The 27,331-nt window shown below is 33.7% G+C and overlaps 3 protein-coding genes across 4 annotated transcripts; 2 read left to right on the top strand and 1 right to left on the bottom strand.

The window, feature by feature from the left end:
* Positions 1-3,504: 3,504 nt before the first annotated feature.
* Positions 3,505-15,201, top strand: LOC111777192 (RING/FYVE/PHD zinc finger superfamily protein). 2 transcript variants are annotated; one of them, XR_002812358.2, is made up of 14 exons: positions 3,505-3,873; positions 4,334-4,411; positions 4,744-5,838; positions 6,598-6,683; positions 6,786-6,880; positions 6,993-7,079; positions 7,165-7,467; positions 7,577-8,065; positions 8,219-8,963; positions 9,102-9,332; positions 9,430-9,554; positions 10,837-11,243; positions 13,395-13,512; positions 13,854-13,995. XR_002812358.2 is itself a non-coding variant. In XM_023656666.2 (13 exons), the coding sequence occupies exons 1-13, from the start codon at positions 3,802-3,804 to the stop codon at positions 14,805-14,807; spliced, it is 4,767 nt and encodes a 1,588-aa protein (XP_023512434.2). In that variant the 5' UTR covers positions 3,512-3,801; the 3' UTR covers positions 14,808-15,201. The 2 variants fall into 2 exon arrangements, 1 of the variants encoding a protein (XP_023512434.2); XM_023656666.2 differs by lacking the exon at positions 13,395-13,512 and having other exon boundaries at positions 3,512-3,873; positions 13,854-15,201.
* Positions 15,202-17,264: 2,063 nt separating this feature from the next.
* Positions 17,265-21,302, top strand: LOC111777191 (Low-density receptor-like protein). The gene is made up of 5 exons (XM_023656665.2): positions 17,265-17,398; positions 17,857-17,980; positions 19,705-19,798; positions 20,111-20,191; positions 21,031-21,302. The coding sequence occupies exons 1-5, from the start codon at positions 17,362-17,364 to the stop codon at positions 21,166-21,168; spliced, it is 474 nt and encodes a 157-aa protein (XP_023512433.1). The 5' UTR covers positions 17,265-17,361; the 3' UTR covers positions 21,169-21,302.
* A 3,253-nt stretch (positions 21,303-24,555) lies between these two features.
* LOC111777430 (AIG2-like (avirulence induced gene) family protein) lies at positions 24,556-25,402 on the bottom strand. The gene has a single exon (XM_023657025.2). The coding sequence runs from the start codon at positions 25,232-25,234 to the stop codon at positions 24,686-24,688; it is 549 nt and encodes a 182-aa protein (XP_023512793.1). The 5' UTR covers positions 25,235-25,402; the 3' UTR covers positions 24,556-24,685.
* Positions 25,403-27,331: the final 1,929 nt, after the last annotated feature.

The raw sequence follows: 27,331 nt of genomic DNA, 5'->3' as shown, positions 1-27,331 counted from the left end.
TGGCAAATCCTTACGAAATGAGCTTGTCTAACTAATCATACCACACCAAACAAGTACTATTGCAACAACACTTACGACATTGGGAGATCTTGATACTCAACATTTAGGTGAAAGAACGAATACTTAAAGATATTGCTTAATGCATGCAAAAACGCCAAACTGCAATTGTACGAGTAATGCCTTTAAAATAGCGAAACTAAATACAAAAATCAAATTCTGTTGGCTTACCGTGAATATTAACACGTGGGTCAGGACCGCAACGCTCGTCTCTATTTTCATAGCTTTTTTTTTTTTCATATAATATAAATTCATCTAGTGGGTCGTGGGTTATCTTCGATTTTAGAGCTTCCACGTATAATGTCTATTCTTCTATTTATTATTGTTGTAATAGCATAAATTTATTTCTCTTTCAATACCTACTCGGATGTAATATTACTTCAAGTACTAGCCGCTGAAAACACACTCAATATAGTCAAAGCTCGGCCACCAAACCTTATCTACCTATACAAATAGGCACTAAGTGAACATCGTCGTAAATCTTACCAAGATCAATTAAACAATCAGAATAACGTCACCTCCAAGAATCAACTATAAAAAATTCATCGAACTATCTATATCATAAACGACTTTGTCGACTATATCTTTGAAGGACGGGAGGGGACCTTAGGAGGCCAAGAATAGAGCAAAACAAAGCAACCACCATTTCAAGTTGATATCACTAACTTAGAGAAACTTTGTCATAGATACTCAAAATAGGCATCTACCTCCATCATAATATGCCCATTACCATCACCCTATGCCCACTATCACCCGAAATTTTTATTAATTTATTAAAAGTACAGGGACTAAAATGAAATAAATTATCGGAACTAAAATGATATTAGTATATTCAAAACATGTTCGTAAAATATATATAAATTTGATATTAAGATACAAATAATCGTCTAAATTATATATTTGTATTTACTTCGTAATAAGCTTATATGAAAATAAAAAAATATACGGGATCAAACCGTCTTCTTTAGTTGAAAATTTAAGTACTAATACATGATATCGTGCATGCAAGTATACACTAATACAAGCAACAACACTAGACCCGAACCAATTCTTTGTTGCATCAGATTTTTTGAAATAAAATTTAACTGTAATAGTATTCTCAGTCTTGTTTCTCCCATGATTTAGCTCCACGTGAATGTTGATTTATTTTTGAACTAAGCGTAGGTGTCCTACTTACCCTAAATCTCTCGAGAAATATGTAAAGTATAATGGATTCTTATAGGATATACGATACGTTGGACTTTCTATTCATTCTAATTTTCTCAGACGCTAGAAATGTGTCATTACGTCCTTTTGGTTGGTCAAATATAAAGAACAATTTAATGAACGGAAACGTCTTAATAGTCAGAGGAAAATAAAGCGAAAGTGATTCCCGTAATAGTAGCGAGCGAAATGGCAACAATTTAAGCTGAGCAAAAAAGAAGGAATTCTCTAAATATTAAAAAAAAACCCGAAACACGTTTAAGGTAAACAAAGCATGAATGACTTACTAATTAAGAAAAATACACGATAAGATTTAAAATGTGCCCCCGCCTAAAAGAAAATTTAATTTAGTCACTCATATTGTGAAATCAAAACGACTAAGCAACCGAAGAAATGAAACTTAAATAGATCGCCCGACTGAAATCCACAATCATCTGTTTCATCCGCTCGGTTTTCACGTCGTGCTATCCCGCTACGACGGTGTCCTTTTATCGTATTCCACTCCTTGTTGTTCGGAGTCCCAACTTTTTGGATTTGTAACGCATTCACTACTATGCAGTTGAATTAGACAATTAGTTAAGGGTGCTCGTGGATTGGATTGAGTCGGGTTGAGACATATTTTCTAGACCCAACTCAATTATTCGGGTTGTAAATTTTTTTCAATTCAAATAATTTTTATTAAATAATGATTGGAATCCAACCATACAATTTGAGTTATTTATTCAAATTTTTATTTTTAAAAAAAATAAAATATTAACTTATAAAATATCTATTTATTTCTTTTCAAATAATTAATTTAATATATATTTTAAAAAATTACTCAAATAAGTCAAATTTATTTTTAATAGCCTTCCAAAATAAATAATAAAAAGGATAATTATAGAATTAAATAAAAATAAAATAAATAAATATATATATATATATATATTTCAAAGACAGTTGGATTCAACCTAATTTAGTTTTAAAAGAACTCATGAACCAACCCAACCCAACCAGTACAAACTGGATGGAGTTGATCGGATTTTTTGGACACTCTACATATAGTGATGCGTCCCGTCTCTGCTGCTCTGGGAGCTTCCATCCAAAATTTATAAATTTATATTTAATTTGTTAAAAAATTAATACTAATTATTATGTTAAAATAAATTATGTGCATTAGAGTATATTAAATAAATAATTAAAATAATAAAATAAATTTATATGATTAATTATTTTTAATTAACCTAATATTTAAAAAAAAAATATTTTAATTAGTTTATGAAAATACTAAAAATAGGAGAAAATTAAAATAATTAGAAATCAATAATCTATTTAAAGAAAACAAAAATCCAATAATTTATGACTTACAATATTATATTGGTATCTATTAAAAGTCTAATTTCCATTAATTTCAATTTCTTATAGAAATTTTCTTTCCCTTTCTTCACCAAAAAGGAGAAGAAACTACAATTACTTGGCTGTCACGTTTTAGTCTGTCAATTACAAAACGGGGATAACACGTGTCAATCTCTCATTGATCCAAACACACGCGGAATAAACCTCTGGTGAAAAAATGTGAGCCAAGCAATCTGGGCGCATGATAGTCCGATGCTCCACATGCCAATCACGTGCCATTATTTCCAACCTCCCCTCCACACGTGTTTGTTCCTCCCACGTGCAACAACCCTTTAAAAAAAGAATTATTTAAATATTTATTATATAATTCACAAGCGATAAAAATGTGGTGTTTTTTCAAATATTTTAAATTACAAAAAAAAAAAAAAACCCTAAATATTTTCCGTTTATTTAAAAAATTTGAAGATAAGAAAAGGAATATTTATTTAATTACATATTGCCATTAAATTATTTATGATATTTTTTAAATTATAGATTTAAAATGCAATATATATATATATATATATATATATATATATATATATATATATGGAGGAAAAAATTAATGAAAATTGGAATGAATAAATGGGCGATGGCATTTGGCAAAGAGTATTTAAAAGAACTTTTATGTATTCATAAATGCAGAAATTTATAAGGGCCTCCAAATTGAATGCGTTTCCCTCATTTACTTTCTTTGTTTTTCTCGGGAAAATCTAGGAGAGAAAATTCGAGGAACAGAGAGGCGAAGAAGATAGAGACAGAGAAAAAGAGCTACAGTTCGATTGGATTTTCTGGAACTTTGGAGGAAAATTATAGAGGAGAATTAAATTAAAATTACTGGGGGTGAGGAGTTTTTTTCGTTTCGCTATATATTGTTTATTTTAATCTTGTCTTTGGTTTTACTAATACTTACCTGATTTTCGAGCTTCTTTTCTCTCTCTCTCTCTCTCTATCTTTCTGTCTCTCATCTGGGTTCTTAATCTGGTGTAATTTGTAGGCTTACCATTTATATTTGTGTGTAATTTTGCTTAAACCTAGTCCAGAATTTCTTCAATTAGCGGACTGAAGGAGGAGAGTGGCTTGTTGGGGTGTGATTGGTGGTGGGGTTTGTTGTAATCGGCTGCTAAGGGAACGGGTTATTCGGGAGTGTGGCCGATCGTGTCGGTGATGGCGGCGAGGAGGAGGGAACGGGTTGTGGACGGACTTTATGATGATGCGGAGGCGGTTTCCGAGTCCAAGGCATGCAATCGCTTTCAATTTAGGGTTCTTTTTGATATTTTTTTATTTGGGTTCTTTTGATTCTGGGTTCTTTTTGGGTGTTCGATTGATTTTTTTTTTTTGGGGTTTCTCTTATTTGGAACGGATTGGTTGCTTGCTTTCTTCCATTTTTACGACAATTTGTCTGTCTGTGGTTGCTGTGGGATTGGTTTGTTTTGTGTTCTCAGAATTAGGGTTCCTTTTTGCGAACGGGATGTTTCACCCTTTGTTTTTTTTGGGATTGTGAAGTCTCTATGTTCGCTGGAGATTTTGCAGTCGTTGTTGTGTGTAATTCTTTTTGCTGTTGCTTTTAAGAGATGGTATTGCTTGTTCTTACTGGTGTTTGGCAATAGTGTCGATGTAAGATTCTTTATGCTGTGAGTTTTTGGTTTTCTTCTGAATGTTGGATGATTATTAATGCCGTTTCTGCTTTTCCTTTTAGATCACACCAGTTCTAAGAGGGAGTTTTCGTACACAAGGGCCTATTGATGAGACTGACGATGACATTCAGGGGAATATGGTGAGATAACAGGGTGGTTTGGGATTTATGGTTCATAAGTAAGATATATTTTTGTTTTCTTGCGTAGATCTTAGTCCCTAACACCATAGTAATAATTGGATGTTCACATTTTGGGTATCTGAAGTCAATGTTATAGCTTAGCTACTAAGTTCATGTTTCGATATATAATTCATTGGTATACTGAATTTTGGTGATTTGTTGTATCGATTTCATTTCCCATTCTAGCAGTTATGTGAATAGATGATGGCTGTGTATTTGTTTATATTGGCAATTGCTAGAAAAGAAAGGAAAAGAGTTCATTCTCTATTGCTAATCTTACTTCATCTTTTTAGGTATCACCTCAGTCAAGTAAAAATTTTACCAACTGCTCCATGAATCAGACAGTTCATATGAGAGGCGAGTCTGGAACTTGTAACGTGTGCTCTGCTCCTTGTTCATCTTGTATGCATCTTAAACGAGCTCATACAGTTTCAAAAACTGAAGAATTTTCTGATGAAACCAGTCATGTAAATGTTACTAGTCAGTATTCTTCTAATGATGCTGATGCTATATCCTCCGTAAAGAATAGAGCATGTGAAAGTTCACTACATGCCAATAGTGAGACAAGTAATCTACTTAGCGTTAACTCTAGTCACGATTCCTTTTCTGAAAATGCTGATAGTATGGCAACAATAAGGTCATCTGATGCGGCGAATTTTTCAGTAGACATTGACATGCGTAAAAAATTATATAGTGGAATAGTTTCAGAGGGACATATTGCTACTGAGTCATCCATACAAACCATTTCAGAGAAGCATGAGAGTATCAAGGGTGTAGAGGGCCATGATGACAGCATTTCATGCATTAGTGGTTCTAGCAATGCAAATATTGCAATTGGTTCTCACCAGAACATCATGGACAACAAAAATCTATCATGTGGCTCTGCTTCAGTGGGTAGTTTATGTCGAGAAGGATCTGATAAGGTAGTTTTTTCAGAGACTCCTGCTTCTAAAGAGGTTCAAAACAGCTCAAAGGAAGCACATACTCTTCACTCTCTTTGTCCAAGTGATAAGCCATTATCTGGAACGGGTTTTGAACAGAACCCACCTGCTTGTGTGAAGGGAGAGCCATTAGAATCATCTTCGGTACACAATGACACTTTGACTAGGGAAGTAGTTAATGCTCCACCTCCTGGGGAGAAATCTGTTACCAATACATGCAACAAAATTGGTGACGATTTCAAGATTTCTTCACAAAATTTACTGAAGTCAGAAGAAGAGATCCATGTTGATAAAAGTGAGCCACGTGATGGAGATGTGAAAAATCAGCATGAAGACGATCAAGATGAAAATTCCAAGAACTTGTCTGGGTCATCTGATGTGAAGGAGCCCCATTTGCAATCTGCATCTGGATCTGAGAGCGATGAATCGGATATTGTGGAGCATGATGTGAGTTGAATTGAAATTCTTTATATTTAAGTAGTCCCTTTTACTATCTCTTTGGAACTTAAAAGTCTATAATTCTTTCCCTCTTATCTTCCACCCGTTGTAGCCTTTTGTTGGTTGGTTCATCTCGCAATGTTTGGGTCAGTTGGTAATAAATGTTTTTCATGTAGTAATGGTCCATAGGGTTATATATATGGGAGGAGATTGTGTGGGATTTTGGATTAAGTCCTCTAAGTTGAAAAACATAAAGAAAATTGATATTGTATTGTCTCTGATTAATTGTGTTAAGTAGTTTATTAGTAATGGTCCATAGGGTTATATATATGGGAGTTGATAGGATGGGATTTTGGATTATGTCCTCTAAGTTGAAAATCATGAAGAAAGTTGATATTGTATTGTCTCTGATTAATTGTGTTAAGTAGTTTCCATCTAAATTACCGCTCCTTTTGGTTTGATTTTTCTCTGGTTCTTGCTTTGAAGGTTAATTGGTTGCCCCTTATAAGTAAAATTCAATGGCTTTTGTGTCTTAGTTGATGTCATGATGCGACCATGCCCATAACTTATTTAGATTTGTACAGGGAAAGGCTGCTTTTGCTGGTGCTTTTGGAAAACTCTCTTTCTCTCTCTCATTTTTTCTGATCTTTATTTTTTTGTATCATCGAGAATTTTGGTTTACTGCATAGTTTCTTTTATTCTCAATTCCTCAAGTTTTTTAGTTTGATTTTGAACTCTGGGCATTCTCTTACTTCCATTGGGAATCAGGTCAAAGTTTGTGATATTTGTGGCGATGCTGGTCGTGAGGATTTGCTTGCTATATGTAGTAGGTGCACTGATGGTGCAGAACACACGTAAGGATGTTCCCTTTTTATTTAAATGGCATACTTTTGTATTTGTAATTGCTATTCTTGAAAAACTAAGTACCACGTGTTCTAACAAATTTTTTGTAACAGCTATTGCATGCGAGAGATGCTTGATGAAGTCCCTGAAGGTGACTGGCTGTGTGAGGAATGCAAATCAGCGGAAGAAAATGAAAACCAGAAGCAAGGTGACGTTGAATTCATGTTTATATAACTGTAATAACTAAGAAGAAAGGGGAAGATAGAGTTTTCACTTATTTTAAGAGTATATTATGATCTCATCGTGCAATTAATTTTCAGATGTTGAAGGGAAAGGTTGCATTTCCAATAAAAAAAAAGATGAAGGGAGAAGGTCAAATATCATTAGTCCAAGTACCCATGTTTCTGGTAAGAGAAATGCTGAAAATTAGAAGTCATTTTAAGAATATTATTGATAGCAACTTTAATTTTATTGCCACACTGAATGCTTCAGATGCTGAGGGAAAAAGAGTAAGCAGAGACTGCTCAAGTGTGAGAAATTTTGGCAAGAAGAATGTGGAAAATGTTGATGTTTCTGTAGCTGCAAAAAGACAGGTCCTTGAAAATAACAAAGGCTCAACAAAAGCATCCAGCCCTGGCAGGAGTATTGGGCTATCCCGTGATTCTTCATCAAAGAGCTTAGATAAAGGGAAGTTGATGTTTTCTCAACAGAAGTGTTTGGGTGATCAAGGCAGTAATGATGGTTCAGAAATGGCACGCTCACCATCTGCTAGTTCAAGACTTCAGACACTCAAGGGTAGATAAGCAGCCCTATATGGACTTTTTTTATTCCTTAATTTTCTTCTCGTCGTGTTGATGCTAATTGTTTATTGTTTATGCATTTGCCTATTACTTTCAACATACAGGTACTCTTTTAAAGTCTAATTCATTCAGCATCTTAAATTCGAAACCCAAGGTCAAACTTGTAGATGAGTTTATACCTCAAAAGCTGAGGGGGACTAGAGAAAATACCTCCCTTGAAGTCAAGGATGGGCCTTCCAGAGCTTTAGGAAAATCCCAATCATTCAAAACTTCAAATTCTGGCCGTGCAAGCATGAGTGAAGCAAGAGTTAAAATGCTACCATCTAAGTTTCCTCATGTCCAGGATCCAAAGGGTGTAAAACAAGGGAAGGACAGGAACATTTTAGATAGGAAAAATCCATCGAAAGCAAGTTCTGCAGTTTCAACATCTAAGGTTGATCAAAAGCATTCATTGCGTGGTGAAACCAATTTGGTATCATCTCCAAGCAACAATCGAGATCAAAAAGTTATACAATCTGATGGAATCTCAAGTACTCACCCCAAATTGAGAAGCAGTCTAGTTCACAAGGGTGTAGATAATCCACTCAGTCCAGGTATGCCGTTTCTGATGGCTGGATAGAGTTGATATCATATTTGCTTCTTTGTGCATGATTCTCTTATTCACTAATTTCAGAGTTTTGTAAGTTCTATATGCCTGTTGTTTGTTGATGCTAAGGCTTAGTTAATATTTTCATTTGTTTTTTCAGTTAGAGCTTTATCCTCCAATGGACTATGCAGTTCTTCTACTGAACAAAAGATAAATCATGTTAGCCCCAGGGAAGAACCAACTGTTGAGAGGCCATCTTATAATGATACTGGAAGGTCACGGGAAATGACAGGACAAGATGAGAAAAATAGGGAGAGTTCTGCAAATCTATCGAAGCCTGCCATTGCTACTAGTCCAAGAAGTGGTAGCTGTCTGAAATGTAAAGGAACTGAACATGCTACAGAATCTTGTGCTAGTGGTAGTCCTTATGGTGCCGATAGCAGTATAATTAGCTCTAGAGAGGAGACGTGTGAGGAGAACAAGTTGAAAGCCGCAATTCAAGCAGCATTGCTTAGAAGGCCTGAAATATGCAAAAAGAGAAAATTTAGTGAACAATCTGACGAGGTTTCCTCACCAAGCACAGTCTCAAATAGTGATATCGTGCATCTAGATCAATTTCCATTTTCAAACAAGATAAAAAATGAGCTTTCATCTGAAAGGGCATATGAAGGGAAGACAATTATCAGTAGTTCTGCTACTAACTTTCACAAGCAACCAGCTGCAAGTAGTTCAAAGCCACATGTCATGCCGAATCTCGATGCTCCTGTTCCTTCAAATTTTGAGGATACAGATTCAACTGCCATTCCTGTTGAAAAGGTTAGGATGAAAGATTTGTTTGGTCGTAGTGCAACAACCTCACTTCTCCTGAAGATGTCAGTGATTCCGGAGTATGAATATATATGGCAGTAAGATTCTCATTTGAGTTATCTCATTGATTTCTGTTAATTTATTTCATGTTTCTTTTTTTCTTAAAAAAATTATGATATGATATATTTTATCATTCATTAACAATCATTGAAAATACCTTTTGTTGTTTCTTGAAGGGGTGGTTTTGAGTTGCATAGAGGCGGAAAACTTCCAGATTTCTGTGATGGAATTCAGGCTCATCTGTCAACTTGTGCGTCACCCAAAGTTGTTGAAGTGGCAAACAGACTTCCACAAATTATTTCTTTGAAGGAAGTACCTCGCTTGAGCACATGGCCATCCCAGTTCCATGACTGTGGTGTTAAAGAAGATAATATTGCTCTTTACTTTTTTGCACAAGATATTCACAGGTGCCACTTTCAGCAATTTTCCATCTTCTTTAATCCTTGCTTCGGCTTTCATGCCAGTCTGATATTCTCTTGTACAACTGTATTTCTTGCAATTCAGTTACGAGAGAAACTACAAAAGCTTATTGGATCATATGATCAAGAATGATTTAGCACTCGAAGGTAACCTTGGTGGTGTCGAGCTCTTGATATTCTCTTCAAATCAGCTCCCTGAAAATTCACAACGTAAGATTTTTTTTTAATTCTTATCATTTCGATTGTGTGGTTATTTATCAAATAGGTCTTTGAAATTGTCAGATTGTCACCAAGTTGTTCCTTTGTAAATGATGTCTGAGCATATCTAGAAGAGGCTTTTCATTTGTTATATGAATCCTCAGATAGGGAGTGTTTGGTTCATTATTTTGTGTATTTTGATATTTTCAATTGCTTGAGGGTGAAATTTAGTCTATCATGGTGTCCTTTCTTTCTCCTTTGGAGCTTTATTATTCAATGCCCCGTTTATACAAAAATTGGGGATTTTGAGCTGTAGATCACTTTTTTGTTACTCTGTTAATTGGGAAAGATAGGAGTTAAGTTGTGCTGTGCAGCATTTAGGTAAGCCAGCTTTCGTTGAAACTGGAAACAGAAAAAGATTTTACAGCATAGTCTTGGCAATAAGAATATGGTATGCTTTAGAAGAATATGATATCTTGAGAAAATTGAAGACTCCTCTCCAACACATTCTGTTTCATTGAAGATCTGATAGTTCCTCTCCATCCATATTTCCCAAGTGAAAGCCTCTAGCACTAAATCTTTGCCTTCCCACCCCCTGAGTTAGTGGTATGGGCATTTTCCCTTTGAATCATTTTTAGTGAATACAGGAAAACTTCAACTATAATTGAGAAGACACTAGTTTGAGGATTAATGGTACTACAGAAGCTTGTGGGAAACCATTTCTGTGTCTAACTACTTTTCTTTTTCTTTCTTTCTTTTTTTCTTTTTAAATAAGAAACTGAGTTTTAATTGAGAATAATGAAAGAATGTACAAAAGCATATGAAAAAGCTAGCCACAAAAGACGACCATTGATTTGTTTACCTTCTTCTTCTTCTTTTATCCCTCAACTTTTAAACTTTCTTTAGTTAAATTAGTCAGTATTTCCTTTGTCGTACTTTGGCCAGATCTTATAATTTCCAGGAAGGGTATAATTTAGCTTTCTCTAGAAAGTTCTAGTAACTTTATCGTACATACAAATCTTCTTAAACTCCATTTAATTTTAGGTTCTATGGTTGGTAATTGTATTTGGAATGTTTTAAACGATGGAAGGATGTAGTTGTCATTTACTGATTTTGTTGGGAATAGTTATTGTCTTTTAGATGAATACATCAAGATCTGATTTGATTTATAGGTATAGATATATTTGCTGGTTTAGAAATTTATTGTTTCAATTGTATGTCTTAGATTACTCCTTTGTATAAGCATGTATATTGATCTTGTGATTCAATCTCTCTCCTTACCTCCCTCCTCCAGGTTGGAATATGTTGTTTTTTCTATGGGGTGTGTTTAGGGGAAAGAAGATGAATTGTTCAGATGCATTGAAGACTTCAAATATTTGTAGCAAAGAAGCTGTGCCTTTAGACAAGAGCTTTCCGGATATCATAGCAACAAAGTCTGATGATGTCTGTTTGGCCAAGTGTGTAGATGTAAAGATATTTGCTTGTGATGTTCCCAAATTTGGTAATGCATCCAGTTCGGCAGACCAAACTTCTGACACAACTAGCACCGATTGTCGCAAATGTGAATCTTCTTTTCACCAGACACAACTGAATTCCCTAGAAAATTCAGGCCGTAAGGATGATCAGTTTGAACTCAAAGCATCGTCAATGTTAGCTACAAGCATGGAATATTGTCAAGGATCGGCTAGCTCTGCTCCCATGGTAATACTTCTTTTTGCATCTTTTACCTATAGTTTTGTGCAAGTGAAATCTTTCTCTGGTGCACACTTCTGCACACACAAACTTACCATTGCGGCCAACAGTCACACAATGAATGCAACACACATCTGCTATGGTCTTCACTACCCTTGTTTCTCTTGCTCCCTTGTTCCTCAATATCTTTTGTTCTTGATGGTATTCTTTATCTACAATCCTTATCAGTGCTTTGGAAATGGGAATGCGTGATACACCTTGGATTCGAGTACCTTTTGTAATTTCATAGATCAATGAAATTGTTTCTTATTAAAAACGAATCCTTACTAATGCTTGCATTGGCACAGGCAAGCAATATGCAGTTTAATTTGTCTGATGTTCTTATATTCCTAGTTATTTTTTAATTACATTTTTGCTCAACCTCCATATTACATCTATTGGACATCGTTAGGTTAAAAGGCTGACATTTTAACCTCGAGTTTTTAGAAGTTGTTTAAAGTAGTCTATTTAGTTAATATTCTATTGCTTGCAGTAACATGTAGTTTAGAGCTGTGCCTGATTGCCTCAATAGTAGATAGTTGATAAGATATCTTTTGTAGTCTATTCTATAATTTTAATTATGCTGATGTGGTTACAAAAAGTAATTTTGTATGCTATTATGGCTAGTCAGACACTTTTATTATTCATTTGAACTCTAAATTATTACTTTGTTGATGGAACATTTATTATTAATCACAAAGTTCCGATCTTGACAAACAAAAACCTCCGAGAAACAATCAGGTTCCATCAAGGAGTTTGGTAACAACCAGTTTTTCATTTTCTAAGATACCACCAACCAATTGGTTTCTTAAGACAACAAATTGGTTCCACTTTTCTTCTCTTGATAACTTACTAATCCATTTTGTGAGCTACGCTTCTTTCCTCTTTTCTCCTTTTTACACTTTTTTACCCTAAGCTCTAATTTTGATTCGCAACAAAGTAGTTTCCCAGTTCACCAAATTACTCGATTGACTGTACCTTCCGTGGTTGGTGGTTCTAATAACTTCCTGTACAAAGGACCTCATCTTCCTCTCCATGTTTAGAACAATCTCTCTTGGTGTAGGAAATTGTCATCAAGAGACTGCGAGGATGCACATTATAGCATGGCTTCTAGGATTTCTCTGAAGAGGCATGAATATATAGGATAAAGGAATTTCACAAGCTGGACATCCCATTTCTTTATCCTCCTTTTTGACTCTGTTAAAAGGAGCAATAATGTATTGTTGGCCAATTGTGGATGAGATAAAATGTGCTTTGTCACGGCCTGGCCCTCCCAACACAAAAAGGAAGTGTGATAAATGATCTTCTTTTCTCCCTCAAGGCCCTAGATGCTCAGATTACCCTCTAGGCTTCTCGTTGAGGAAAACTGAGAATTTGGCAGCCATTATTTATCCACTAATCCACTTGAGCCATGTACCCCCGTAGCTGTTTTTTTCATAAGCCAACAAAAACTTCCAATTGACCATATCACGTCCTTTCCCAAATCAATCTTTGGCATCTCCCTCCTTTCATAAACCCCTCAAAGAGACGCCCTCAAGTTAGGGTACTGAATCCACCCCTTCCCAAAATGAAATGGAGAGAATTCCCATTTTATGCTTTAAATTTTGAGTAACGATCGTCTGTGATTGGAAAACTCCCAACTTTTTTGCATTTTCTTTTGTGTCCTGTGTGTTTAATACTTTAATTATTGACTTTAGTTAATAAACTAATCATTTTGGGTTCAATTGATTTTTTTTAATGTCGATTTCATTGATATTTTGCTCCATTTTCATTTTGTTACTGTATTTAATGGAAGCTAATGGTGGAGATTATTTTGAACTGTTTCATGATGCTGACTCGAGTTTAAAATGTCAAAATTTGAAACTTAGGAAATAAAGTGTAATTTGCCTTCTATACTTCAATGAATATTTGATGTATAATGGTTAGTGTGGGATGGCGTTTGCTTTTCTTTTTTTTCTTTTGGGTCCAGTTTTTTAATTAATTCTGAATTGTGAGTAAATATTCATTACTTTATGTTTCACTCGGGCCTCATTTTATAATCCTAGTTCTTCCTAACAGATTAGATCGCTATTTCCTACATTGTTTTGTTTCTTTTGATCAGACCTTGGTTTAACCTGGCAGAACCAGGAAACTTTGAAGGAGTTCTTGCTGAAGATAGAGAGGTGCTTGGATGAACTGAAAATCTAATATGATGCTAAGTTTGCCCATCAGTTATATGGGTGAATTGATTGCTGATTAGGTGGGCTATTTCGGAGATGAATACAATGTGGATTAGATCGTGTTTTTTGTTGTCCATTGGATATCTAGCTCCATCTTATTGTGAACTGGAATGGAATATCATTTTCTAATTATAGGATATATAACTGAATACCAGATATTATATCTCTTTCCCTCCCTTTTCCTTCTTCCAGCCCATTTCCTGACGTCTCTGTCCCTTTTCATTTCTTTATCACTATTTTTTGTGGTATACTTCTCTATTTTGCATTTCCTTATCGGATTGCCATAGTTGTTCATTTTAGTCTTATCAGGCCTTCTCACTCTTGAGATTAATGGATCCATTGATGTTCTCTTATTATGCAGAAGGAATCTGATCGTTCAGAGACCATAGAAGGGGAGCAATTTGAACCGACCATTCAAGTTAAAGAAATTGTAGGTGTTAATGATAATAAGAATGTGAAGCTGGACTTCAGTGCAACAGAAGATATGCCGCCGTTCATTAAGACCATTGATGACATGAAAAAAACTAGTGCAGGTGAGAAAATTGTAGATAGATTGGTTTGTGAAGGAGAGAAAGTTATACTCCGGACAGCAGAAGGGAGTTCAGACTATGAAGGTATTTCAAAAAGAGATTTAAATTCCGAAGCAATCCATTGTCTAGAGTTCAATCACAGAAAGCGAGAACAGATGGATATCTTACCGGCAGCTCTAGTCTCTATTAGTTCTAAGAAACGTACTTCTCGGGATGAGGAGGTGGACTGTATAGTGCTGGATGAAGAGAATGTCAGCAAAAAGATGAGGACAGGCTTTGGTAACTCATATGAAAATAGTTATAGTTCAGGTGGTATAAATTCACAATCTGATGCTTATGTCTCACCGCGTAATGATATCGGTCCCACGTTTTTATTTCAGAAAAAGGGAGGTAATATAGTATGTGATGTGAATGTTATTCCAGAAGATTTTGAAACTGCTGAAAAGCACTTCTTTCCTGTTGTTGATTCACATCAACAACTAGAGGATCACCACTTAGCACTTCCAGCCAAAAATGAGAACCAATATCACGATACGGTGCCAAATCTCGAGCTTGCGTTGGGGGCGGATACTAAGCTACGAAAAAAGAGTATGATTCCTTTTTTTATGGATTTAGTGGATGAGAAACGTAGCCATAGTGAGTCCTCAGAAAAGGTGATAGATGATGAAGAGGAAGATGACTCTACATCCCTAACATTGTCTTTGTCTCTCCATTCCCAGAGAAGCAACAATCGGCAAAAACTGTTCCGAAAACAAAACAGCTTCTACCCGATCGGTGGTATGTGAAATGTGAATACTTCACCAATTCTCTTTGGGGGGTTTGTCAGAGAAATAGGAAATGATATGATGTTGTTACTCTCATCTCATCTTTATGGCGTCGAATTTGCGTTCGGCAAAATGTATACCAGATTATGTTAGCTGATCTTTCAAGGGCTTCGTTACGTGAGGACCCGCCTTCCATCTGTTCATATCCCTCTCAAAAGTATATACCAGTAATTATTTTCCCCTTTTCTCCTTTAGTTTTTTCTTGGCTATGCTTTAGTTATTCATCTTTGAGCACTTTTGACTTCAAGATCAGAATTACGGCGGTTTGTATATATTAGTAGAATGGAAACAGAAATAATATTTGCTTGTTAACAATCATCAGGTACTACAGACCAATATGTTCACCTTGACAGTACTCTCTCTGTGCTATACCCTTCCTGTAGTTCACTGTTAATTTCCTGTAGTTCTTGTTCTAAGCTGTTGTTAGGCAGCATATGTGTTTGTTGAATCATATGCTGTCTACTACTTGGGACTTGAGATTCTACCAAGATTCTAAAGTTTACTTGCAAAGTATTGTCCTTTGAACACTCTAGCCAACTAGAAATTGAGTATGATACAGACCATTGCCTTAATTGTTTATTCCCATATTTTACAGGCTTCTTCAAAAGGGTTAGCTGATAGCCTCATTGTTTTTTTAAAATGATGTTTTTGAGAGTTCAACATGATTCTTCTGCTTATGGTTTGAAAGGATTTTTGTAGTTTGTTTAACCTCCGCATGGTAATGGTTTAATGTGTTGGATATATATTTGAGGTTAGAGATTTAAATTTTTTTGATATTGATGATTGAAGATATTTTAATTGGTTTAGACATATGTTCAAGGTTAGAGATCGAGTCTGTGAGATTCCACATCGATTGGAGTGGGGACAACATCGATTGAAGAGAAGAACGAAATATTAGGGTGTGGACACCTATTTTTGAGAAAGAAGTCTGAAATTCCAAAAAACTAAAAAAGAACAATATCGGCTAAAAAAAATTTAGATCATTCATACATTGAGAGGATATCTCTAGGCTAACCTAAAATAGTGACTTTGGAAGCTTTTCTCGAAAAAAGTTGCGGTGCAAAACGTCCTTAAAGAAGGAAGATACCGGTATGAGATCTCTTTTTAGGATTTAAAATTTACCTTTTCTTTTCAAATCCATATCTCCTTTTTAAACTTTGAAAGTAATGAAAGTAAGCAAAAACGGTTGAGTGATTTGTTCATTAAATTCTTTTGAAATTACCTAGTCAACTTAAATCAGACGTAGTTGCTAAGTCCAATTCTAGTTAAAATGATACGTATATGAACATTAAAGCAAGTTCATAGTGTTGAGAGTAAAGATCTACCTATCTATGAATTTACGTATTTCGATATGTACGTACGTACCTCAAAACGACTCTATAATCAGATTGATCTCAAATTATGGTTCGATGAAGAATACTTAAAAGTTGGTAATTATCAGTAGTATACATTCTTTTACTCTCCAAGACCATACTAATACCAATCCAATACACATTAATACCTATTACATTTACATTTTTTTTAAAGGATGAAGTAATAAAAATGTTTTTAAAGTTATATATTTTATCTGATTCAAACGTATTTAAAAAGTTTCAATAATATTTTAAACTTTCACAAAAAAAAACTTTTTGTTTCAAAAATATTCTTAAATTCTTAATAGTGTTTTAAAAATACCTCTAAACTTTTTTAAAAAAATTATTAATATCTTTGAATTTAAAAATACCCACATAATCAATACTATATTTAAAAAAAAATACCTATAAAATTTTATAAATAGCATTAACACTTTTTAACTTTATAAAAAGAAAAGTTAAAAAAAAAAAATTATGGTTAATATATAAACCAAAATCGTTAATTATCTCTAAAACTTTTTAACGTTACTTTTAAAAATTTATAAGTATTTAAAACTCTTAAAAAAGTTTAGGGCATTAATTAAACTTTTGAAAACTCAAAAGCCATTTTTGAAATAAAGTATTAACGAGTTTCATTCCAAATTAATAATACTTTTGAACTTTTTTAAAAGTTTAAAATATTATTGAAACCTAGTGTGACAATAACACGAGATGGGTAGGTCTACCATTTCACTTTCACTTAGGCTCGAGAAAAGTCGTTAGGGGACTTTGTTGAGGTCCTTCTCCTGTTCTCCACCCCCCAAAATAAAATTGTACGTGAGAGTTTTTCTTCATACAGCTCGAATCATATTCTTAGGATGCCTCGAAAAGCATCCTTTCTTTGGTTGTTGGGTTGGTTCACATGCGCACAAACGAGCACCGGCTGCAACAACATCGAACCTTGACCAATATATTCAGACACTTGGCTACATTTCCACGCAAACTAAAATAATATTTGAAAAATAATAATAATGAAAAATAATATTTGAAAATAATAATAATAATAAAATAATAATGAATAGAGGCGAACAATAAGGTAGCTATCTTAAACACTCTCTCTTGTTAGTTCTTTCTCATTCTCCAATTTCGTTGATTTCTCATCTTCATCTCTACTCTCTTTCCACATGGCCGCCTGCTTTGCTCCGTCGCTCTCTGTATCTGGTAAATCTTTTCTTTTCTCTCTTAGATTTGCTGTTCAAGGTTTTCATTTCCCTATCTATGCATATTCACTTGATTCTGCGTTTGTTTCGAGTGATTGAGTAGGTCGAACTTTTTCCTTAGTAATTATCGCCTGTAAGGTTGCTTTGAAAAGCTCTGGAAACGGATGAATTTAATCAGACAAAAGCAATTTCGTATTCAATCTGTGGAACTTTATTAGGACGTATTTTGCATTTCAGTTCCATGTAGATTGCTATTATAGACGTTTTCTTAATTTCGAGGAGGAGGTTTGTTGAATTCTAGGTCTCAATTGGCTTTTGTAACTCGATCGTTTAAGATTTTTGTTCTGTTTATCTTTGCTTAGCTCGTTTCTTTTCACAAGGTAATCCATCTGTTCATCGCTCTTAATTCTTTTTTTTTTTTTTTTTTTCGTTTTTTTCGTACTTTCCTTCTGTGTTTAGGGGGATTGATCAAGGCCTCAGATCTCTCCTCAAAGTCCATTTCCTTTGGTCAAACTCCAAAACTCGCCATCCAGAGGAAGTGCTCGAGAACCAACCACAAGTTATCAGTCCGTGCTGAGTACAAGTACGTGATGTAGTGTTATTCAAAGAACAAAGCTTATTAGCCTTAGTTTTTTACATTTTGTTATTATTAAAGTCAGGTAGGCTATATTTCAGCATGAAATGAAAACTTATATGGATATGAGGGATTTATCTTTATAGTGACGGACTTCTAAAGTTGCATGAATCTGAAATTTCAGATGTAACTGCCCTTTTGAGTGATTTTAGTTACTACAAATTCAAGTTAGTGGAGCGCAGTTGTGATACAAATCAAGTATGCTTACCAGAAAACGAGGTGCTGGGTGAGAGTAGGGATGAGCAGGCAGGAGATAGTATTAAATAAGAAAGAATGTAGATTACGAAGACATGGTTAAAAGGAAAGTAGTGTATTCAGGTCTTAGAACTCAAGGACACAGTTGTACAACCTATAGAACATATCCTGTTCAAATAAGGTCGTAGTGTACTCAATTCTCAAAATCTAATTAGTATTTATAACAAAGTTTTTTGTGGGCACGAGATTCAGGGGGACGAGGGCTTTGTAATGCACTCCTAGTAGATTCTTATCAATTTTTTTAGCGAGAATACAATCCCAAATTTAACGCCACTGTATGACCTGAGGGATCCATCTCTAGTGAAGTATTTATTTATGAGGCAAGAGCCATAGTTCCTTTCCTTAGATCTCCAGCTCAAGACCACCAATTTTTTTAATTCGAAGAAACTATGTTGCTGTTGAAATGATGAATTCTATCCTCCTTTTCCCTGCCAGAAGCCCAATAAAATTCCTTAAATTTCTCCAAATGTGAACTACCCTTTCATGGGTTTGAAAACATCGTAAATTGGAGTAAAAATCCTTTTTCTCCCTATTTACTAGCATTTTCCTTCGAGCATGCATGCCTTTATTTTGTTCAAGGGAGGAAACTGTACTTTAGACTAAGAGATGGAAAGAACAGTAAGGAGAGAAGACAAGGCATCCTTCCTTGAGATGTTAGAAGGAGATTACCTGAAACTACTCCCAATTTAAAATATGTCATCTATTTAGATGTATTTTAGGTTTTCAATTCTACTAATGAGTTTTAGTAATAATAAATTGTCTACTGCACATAAAAATGATAGTTTATTTTATACATTTGTTTCTCCTGTAGTAGCTCTCCCCTCTGGGTACTTGAAACTTAATGATTTGGATGTTGTTTTGTCTAGTCCTTACTGTTCAATATGAATAGCAAAACTCTATTGATGAAAATTTCAGCAAGACAAGATCCTAGCAAGACATCCTCAAGACAAAGATAAGAATTGCAAGAAAGAACTCAATGTATAGTGTGAATTATAATGAAAGGAGAAATGAGAATAATCGTCAAATCCAAAAAAATTCAGGATCAAATGGTATGTCAATAGGTTAGGCTTTATGTATATTGACTTTGACGACACCTTTGTTGGTGTCGGATTGATATTCTAGCGCAAAAACGTTAAAATCTTGATTTTACTTTGTCATTTTAACGATATCAAAGTTCTTTGTAAATCTTCATGTTTCTCTCCTACCGTTCTAGATTATAATAGAAAGATAAAGTTCAGCGTAGCCATGGATGATGATGCATTTTATGCCCCGTTTATAAGGTTTTATAAGCTCTTCTAAGTTTTAAAGTCGCCCAATTGTATTTACTCCAGGAGTTTGTTTCTTGTGAGGAAGTCTTCCTTTATTTTCCTCCTGAATGATAGTTGGACTAACAATTTCGAGTTTGATTTCTGTTACAGTGATGGTGGTAGAAGTGGAGGTGGGGAGTTTGTAGCTGGTTTTCTTCTTGGGGGTGCTGTATTTGGAACTTTAGCTTACATTTTTGCTCCGCAGGTGATTGAATGTTTTGCTCTCTCTTGAAATAAAGATTTTAATGTAATCATTTGGATTTGATATCACCATTGATGATCTGATTCAGTTTAATACCTCCTTGTGATATGCAAATTCAGAAGACTGATTATTTCTTTGCCCCACGTATGTTCCATTGTAGCGTTCAGTTACTCTCAACTTTTATAGGAAAATTATGCCATCCTCCTTCCGCAATATTCTTGACTATTTCCTTAAATCTTGTTGAGTGAGTCATATGGTTTCTCGTAGGTTCGAATATCTATTTACTGCCTTTCTGATTGTATGCACGTAATACAGATCAGGAGATCTATACTAAATGAAGACGAGTATGGTTTTAGGAGGGCTAGACGTCCAATCTACTATGACGACGGTCTAGAGGTAACTACATTGACTTGTATCCTTTTTCGTAGATTATTTATTTAATTTTTTTATGAAATTTAGTTTCCTTTATATATGTGTGTATGTGTATATAATATCCAATGCTTGAACTCTGATAGGTGTGTTTATTTCGTATCTGAATTTCCAAAAAAAATTAGTTACATCTGCACATCGTTTAGTTAATGATCTGTAAACGAGCAGGATGGAGTGCTATTTATTTTCTTCAATGGTTTGCTTTTCTTTTAAATCATCTCATGTTCATCAAATAGGAATAAGCACCACCGAGTAAACTGCACTTTATATGCACAATTCAAAATTAAGGTCCATAATTGACTTTGTAATCGGTTAAATCCCAAAGTAATCGCCGGTCAGCCGTTGGTGGTGAATTCGTTCCCGGGTCTTGTATACACCGCCCGTCACACTCTGGGAGCTGGCCATGCCCGAAGTCGTTACCTTAACTGCAAGGAGGGGGATGCCGAAGGCAGGACTAGTGACTGGAGTGAAGTCGTAACAAGGTAGCCGTACTGGAAGGTGCGGCTGGATCACCTCCTTTTCATGGGAGAGCTAATGCTTGTTGGGTATTTTGGTTTGACACCGCACATAATTGACTTTGTAATCGGTCAAATCCCAATTACAAGTTTAGTTCTTAATTTTGAGATTTATGTGTCTTTGAGCCTTAAACTTTGAAAAGATTTGTCAGAGATTTACTAGACGTAGAGTTGAAAGCTTCGAGATTTATTAGATATAGAGTTCGAAGCAAATTAGCGAGTTGCAAACTGGGTCCAACTTCTTTATTAGATGCTTAATATCTGAACAAAACATGATTTTCTGAAATGCAGAAAACCAGACAGACGTTGAATGAAAAAATAGGGCAATTGAATTCTGCCATTGACAATGTATCTTCACGTCTAAGAGGTGGCAACAAGACTCCAGCTGTGCCAGTTGAAGCGGATCCGGAGATAGAAGCTACCATGTAAATACAGTTTCTAGTTGCAGAGGTTTGAAGTTTCTACTTCTTAGATACCATATATCCATGTGACAATATGCCACAATTTTTAATTGAAAGAATTTGGTATTGATCCGAGTTAAAATGGATCGTTACAGGTTTTTTTGAATAAGTTCTCGAGTATACATGGATTGAGTTGTGTTAGAGTAATCTTTTGGATTAGTTAGGTTTGTGACCCGAACATTCTGAATAGAGTTTACAACCCAATTCAACCATTTTTTTTCTTTTTTTTTTTTGTTGAGTTGTCAAGGTTGTTTTTTTTTTTTTATTTATTTTTAAAAAAATCTACCTTGCACAATACATTTTATATTAATAATTAAAATTTCAAATATTAAGTACTCATAAGTCACAATGATATTAGTTACAAATATCAAATATTCTTAATTTTCGTAATGATATTAGTTACAAATATCAAATATTCTTAGTTTTCGTAGTGATTAAGTAGAGGGTTAGATTGTAACCCTATTTTCAGGTTTGGTCGAATTGACCCATAGATTGAATAGTTCGGGTGGCTCTAGACTTTCTGATCATTACTGGTCAATTTCTAGGGAATGGCCTAACTCTTACTCTTACTAATCACTTCAGCATTGGGAAGTGACTCATGGAAGTTGAACACTATGGTGGTACTTGTGGAAGTTTTAGGCTTCATTCTCCAATGGACTCTCTTGGACTCTCTTGTAAGGTACAAAATTAAATCTCCCCTTTGGGAGATTAGTCATGGCGGTGCCAACACGATTGACCGAGTTCAACGTCGAGTACCACGAACACCCATTTCGCTCTCTTGATGTATTACATGCAATACTTCTTATGAATCATCCTAGTATCTTTTCGGAAAATTTTTTGTATCTCTTTTTAAAAAAAAAAAAAAAAAAAAAAAAAAAAAAAAAATCTATAATTTAACCTTAAATTAAACGGGTGATATTACCAAATTGGCCTTATCTATGAAATTTTCAATCTTCGCTATTAAGAAAAATAATAAAATAATAATTTATTTTTGAACAATAAAATAATAATTTGTTTTTCTAATTTATAAATATAAGGTAGTCAACTTAAATAACTTAGTAGCTAAGGCATTTCTAATGCCTCATAGTTCCTATTGTCATTTAAATAAAAAAAGAAAAATAGAATATGTTTTTTTTTTTTTTTAATTCTGAGACACTCGAACCTCTAACCTTTTAGTCAATTGTACATAATTCATGTCAGGTGATGTTCATGTCGACAAATCACTCATAACCCAAACAACATATATTCAATATTAACGTATAGAATGTCCCGACCCATATTAAATCTATAAAACAACTTTTTAGTGTAATATATGTACGAAGACTGAAATTCCAGTTTTTTAAAATTAATTCATATTTATTACGACTGAGTTACAATTGCTTTGAAAACTATCTCTAATTTAATAATATAATATGGGTTGGTTCAAAAGTGAATGCCTCATTAATATTAAAAATTATTTTAAATTGAAATTATAATTATTTAATCTAAAGCTTTTAATTTTTAATTAGTTTAGATGGAGAAAGCATCCTACCACCATACAAATAATTTTAATACTATTAAAATAAACAACCATTTTAGTTCCTTAAAAATAAAATTAAAATTAAAATAGAAATGCCAAAATAGTTAGATTTTAAAATATAACGAGTAAAATAAACTAAATTGAAAATGACAAAGGAATATTTAAGCTTTTAATTTCTAATTATTTTCGTTTTTTATTAAAAAAAATTAAATTATTATTTTTATATTCATGTGAAGTAATCAATTACCTAGCTTGATAGATACCCACATATATTTTTTTTATTGTTGTTTTTTTTAATATTTTTGAACAATAAATAAATAAATATATATATATATATATATATATATATATATATATAAATAAATAAATAAATATATATATATATATATATATATATATATAATATATATATAACACTTGAATTAACCAGTGGCACTAAAAAAAACTAGGAATTCTTCGTACAAAGTATAAAATCAAGAGACAAATAAACTCGAGTGGGTTCATAGGTGAGAGATCCCACATCGGTTGGAGAGGAGAATAAAACATTCCTTATAAGCGTGTGGAAACCTATATGTAGGAGACGTGTTTCAAAAACTTGAGAAAAGCCCGAAAGGGAAAGCGTAAAATGGACAATATCTGAGGCTCAAAAAAGACAATATCTTCGAGCGATGAGCTTGAGCTGTTACATTTTAAATAACTTTTGTTAGTAGCCACAACCACGAGTCTGTCCAATTCCTTAAAGATTTATGATCTTTGCCTCATTCAATATTGATGTGTACACGTAATCAACGTTAGATTTTTTTCAACGTCTATCAATTCTCAAATATCAGTGTCTCTCTCGCATCTTCAAAACCATTCATTGCTCTATTGTTTGAACTTCGTATCTCTATTCCAACCGACCATTACAGTAGAGACTGAGAGTGTCATCACTCAAATAATCAAGCCATCATTCATTCAATTGACCAACGAAGTAGATATTAAGCGTATTGTTGTTTGAATCAACGAGCGTCAATAATGTTTTTTCTCTTGCTTCTTATGCCCTCTTCTGTTCCCAATCGTCATCAAGACTTTAGCTTTTAGATCGACTCCCGTTCAATTCCGACTTGATTCAAACTCGATCTAAAGTCAAAGTTTGACTAGCTTGTCCAGCTTGTCCCTAACCGCTCATTCCTGAATTGAGTATTCTCGAAAAGCGAGTTGCTCCACGATAAGTCATGGGCCATATTTGGATGGATAATGAACTTATCGCATAATTCTTTATATTTTATATATTAAAAATAGTAGACTTATTAATATCTTTTTCTTGAATTTTATTTTTATAATTCAAAATACCATAGTTTTGATTAATAAAAACTTTCCATAGAGTTAAGAACTAATGAAGAAGTTTTAAGAAATTTAAAAAAAAAAAAAAAAAAAACAATAAAAATACTTAAATTCAATTATTTTAATAACATCAATTAAAAGAATCTAAAAAATATTAAGAATTTAGTTTTTTTTTTTTTTTTTTTTTCCTCCAATTTATTATCATACCTACCATGCTTAAATTCAGGGGAAATTAAAATTTTCCCTAATAAAGAGGGATAGATATTTGTTTCTGATCATTCCAAAACAAACAAAAAAAAAAAAAAAAAAAAAAAAAAAAAAAAAAAAAAAAAAAAAAAATCATGATTCAAGAGAGAATTTGCTATACTGCTCTTTAATTTCTTTCTGAAATTTTGTCTAATATTCCATTTTCCAGACAATTTTCTCGGTATCCAAACAGGCGCATTCTCACCACTGACCGCGGAATACCGGAAGAACAGAGACCAAATCCTTCAGAAATTTACAATCATAATCTCATGAAAACCTAATTACGATTAGATTAAGCACTAAACGAAATCGCAAGCAACAATACACACAGTAATTCGTCACACGAAGGGAAAAAAAATCCCCAAATTTGACAGGAAAAAGAAAAAAGAGAAAATCTCTAATCAGATGAAGAAAGAAATATACGAATATGATCAAGGAATGAGAGATGTTGAGGCCTATCTTTGCGCTTCACATAGCCTTTCGCCTCTTTCTCCGAGTACGAATTAATCACTCCGCCGCCGTCCTTCTTCTTCCCCTCCTTCCTCCACAACTCCATCGCGTAACTCGGATGCGCATAATACGCCTCCGCCACAACCACGCCGCCGACGCCGCCGCCGTTCGCATCCACAACGTCGATTGGCAGGCGGACGTAGTGGCCGTTATTCAAACCTTCCAGTTCATCGGTTCGCGCGAGTCCTCTATCCGTCACCGCATAAACCTCGCCTTCAACTCGGTAACCAGAACCGGGCGAGTTTATCAGAAACGGCACTCGGTACGGTCCGCAAACGAGCGGAAAGCTCTCCTTCGTCCGGTAACTTCCAACGAAAGAGGCGTCTCCGGTCCGCATCAGGTCCTGCAACAACGTATGGTTCCAGAATCCTCGCTTCAGAGTACCATAGGTGAAGATCAAGGTCGTCGGAATCGTCTGATTGGCTTTGGCAACCATTTTTCTCTCACTTTTGGCTTAAGATCCTGATGACGAAGCCGGAGGAGGAAGAGAGAAGAAGGAGAATCTCCGATGAGATCAGCGGTTTGTTTGATTATCGAATCGCAAAGCTGTTTGGAAGAAAGGAAAATTGGAGAATGAGTTTCTATCCATCTAACCAAAGGGAAGAGTCTCCGATTTATAATCAATTTTGTTCAATATTTTCTTTATTTATTTATTTATTTATTTATTTATTATTATTATTATTATTATTTAAATGGTAAATATAAAATAGTTTTTCTTTTCCCTCCCTCAACTTTTTTTAATTTGTTAATTTTCTTAATTTTAATTTTAAACCGCAAGTAAAAATCAGAGGTGAAAATAAATTTTACTATTTTAATTAATGAACTATATTATTTACATTAATTTAAATATTTAAAAACCTCCCCCTCCTCTCTCCATCTGGCCCAATTAAAATCACACATTTTAATTTTATTCTAAATATATATCTTTTTTTATTCCAAAATTCCCATTCATAATTAAAATTTAAATAAATAATATATATATATATATATATATATATATATATATATATAGTTTTTAAAAAGAACGGTATAATTAAAAAATTATATAATTTAGCGATAAAAAGAATATATATCTTTTTAACATTTGAACTAAAAGACCGTGGAATTCAAAGTAGAAAAAGGTGTGACATCTTTTAGAAAGTCTACATTTGTGAGTTTAAAACGAGTTTGATTGTGTCCTGTTTCTATACTCTATCAGTACACGTAATCAAATTCATCAATATTTCGATTTTTTTTTTTATGATATTTAATATCTTGAATTTTAAAAAGTAAATAAAAAATATGTGAAATAAGCGACAATATTAAATATTTGTCTGTAATAAAGAAGAAAATAATTTTAGAAAAATAGGGAAAATAATAAATAAGATTTAAATTTATTATTATTATTTTGTAGGAATTCAAATAAATAAATAAATAAAAGAAAGCCCAGAAACTGTAGATAATAAATAAAATAAATCTGGATTTAAAATAAAACAAAATACACATGCGTGTGGGGTCATGTTTATTTCGCCTAATAAATCTCAAATTAAATTTTATATTTAACAAAAATGAGAAAATTACGAATTTAACCCAATTCAGTTATAAACTTATTTAAATTTTGTTTAATTTAATTTAATTTAAATAAATAAAACTTTTATATTTTTTTAATAAAATTGTATTTTTGCTTCCATTACAATTATATATACATATTTTTGTAATTATTTTATTATGATTCTTATTATTAATTGTTTAGTGACCGGTCTAATTTTTTAAATATATATTATGAAATCTTACCTCGGTTGGAAAGGGGAACGAAACATTCTTTGTTAAGAGTGTGTAAACTTCTAGCGATGGGCTGTCCAACTGGACCCCACCCGAAAGGATATGAACTAATATTTAACCAATTATTATCTAATAATGATTATTTTGGTTGAAAAAATTTACAAACCGAAATAATTAAGTTTAGTTAAAAATGTCTCGACCCGATTCAACCTAACCTAACTCAACTCACCAATATGTTTATGGACAAAATTAAATTTTTTTTAAAAAGGACAATAATGTAAAACTCAAAAATTAAAATTATTACAAATAAAGCCAAAATTGAACAGCTCATACAAAGAACAAAAGAAAAGAACAATGAAAATGATGTGCAAATTCAGACTCATCAACGTGTTGGATTTTTCTTTTAATCTGTGGACGGCTGAGATTTGTTGTGGCGTTTCATTTTCCCCTCAATTGTACGGAACTGTTGGCTGTTCTTGAACTGTTGGCGTTTCATCTCCCTTCTCCACACGCTTCTTTCTTTATATAAACAATATAATTCCTATAATTTATTTAGTAGAAGTGTGCATGGGTACACTGGAAACCCGACCCTCTAATTTCGAGTTAAGTAGGTTGGATTGTTGGGTTGTGGTAGCGAGAGAAGGGCGTAAGTATGCAACGTGATACAAGGCAAGGTGCATTTGATGCATCGATGAAATGCTTGTGATGCAAGGGTAAGGAGCTACTAGGGGTGAGATACTAACAAAACTTCCTATTCACAATGGTGAGAAGG

The sequence above is a fragment of the Cucurbita pepo genome, chromosome 16, assembly GCF_057944985.1.
Source record: "Cucurbita pepo subsp. pepo isolate OVF chromosome 16, ASM5794498v1, whole genome shotgun sequence".
NCBI lineage: Eukaryota > Viridiplantae > Streptophyta > Magnoliopsida > Cucurbitales > Cucurbitaceae > Cucurbita > Cucurbita pepo.
Note: the sequence above shows the minus strand (reverse complement) of the source record. Positions and strands in the feature narration are given on the sequence as shown.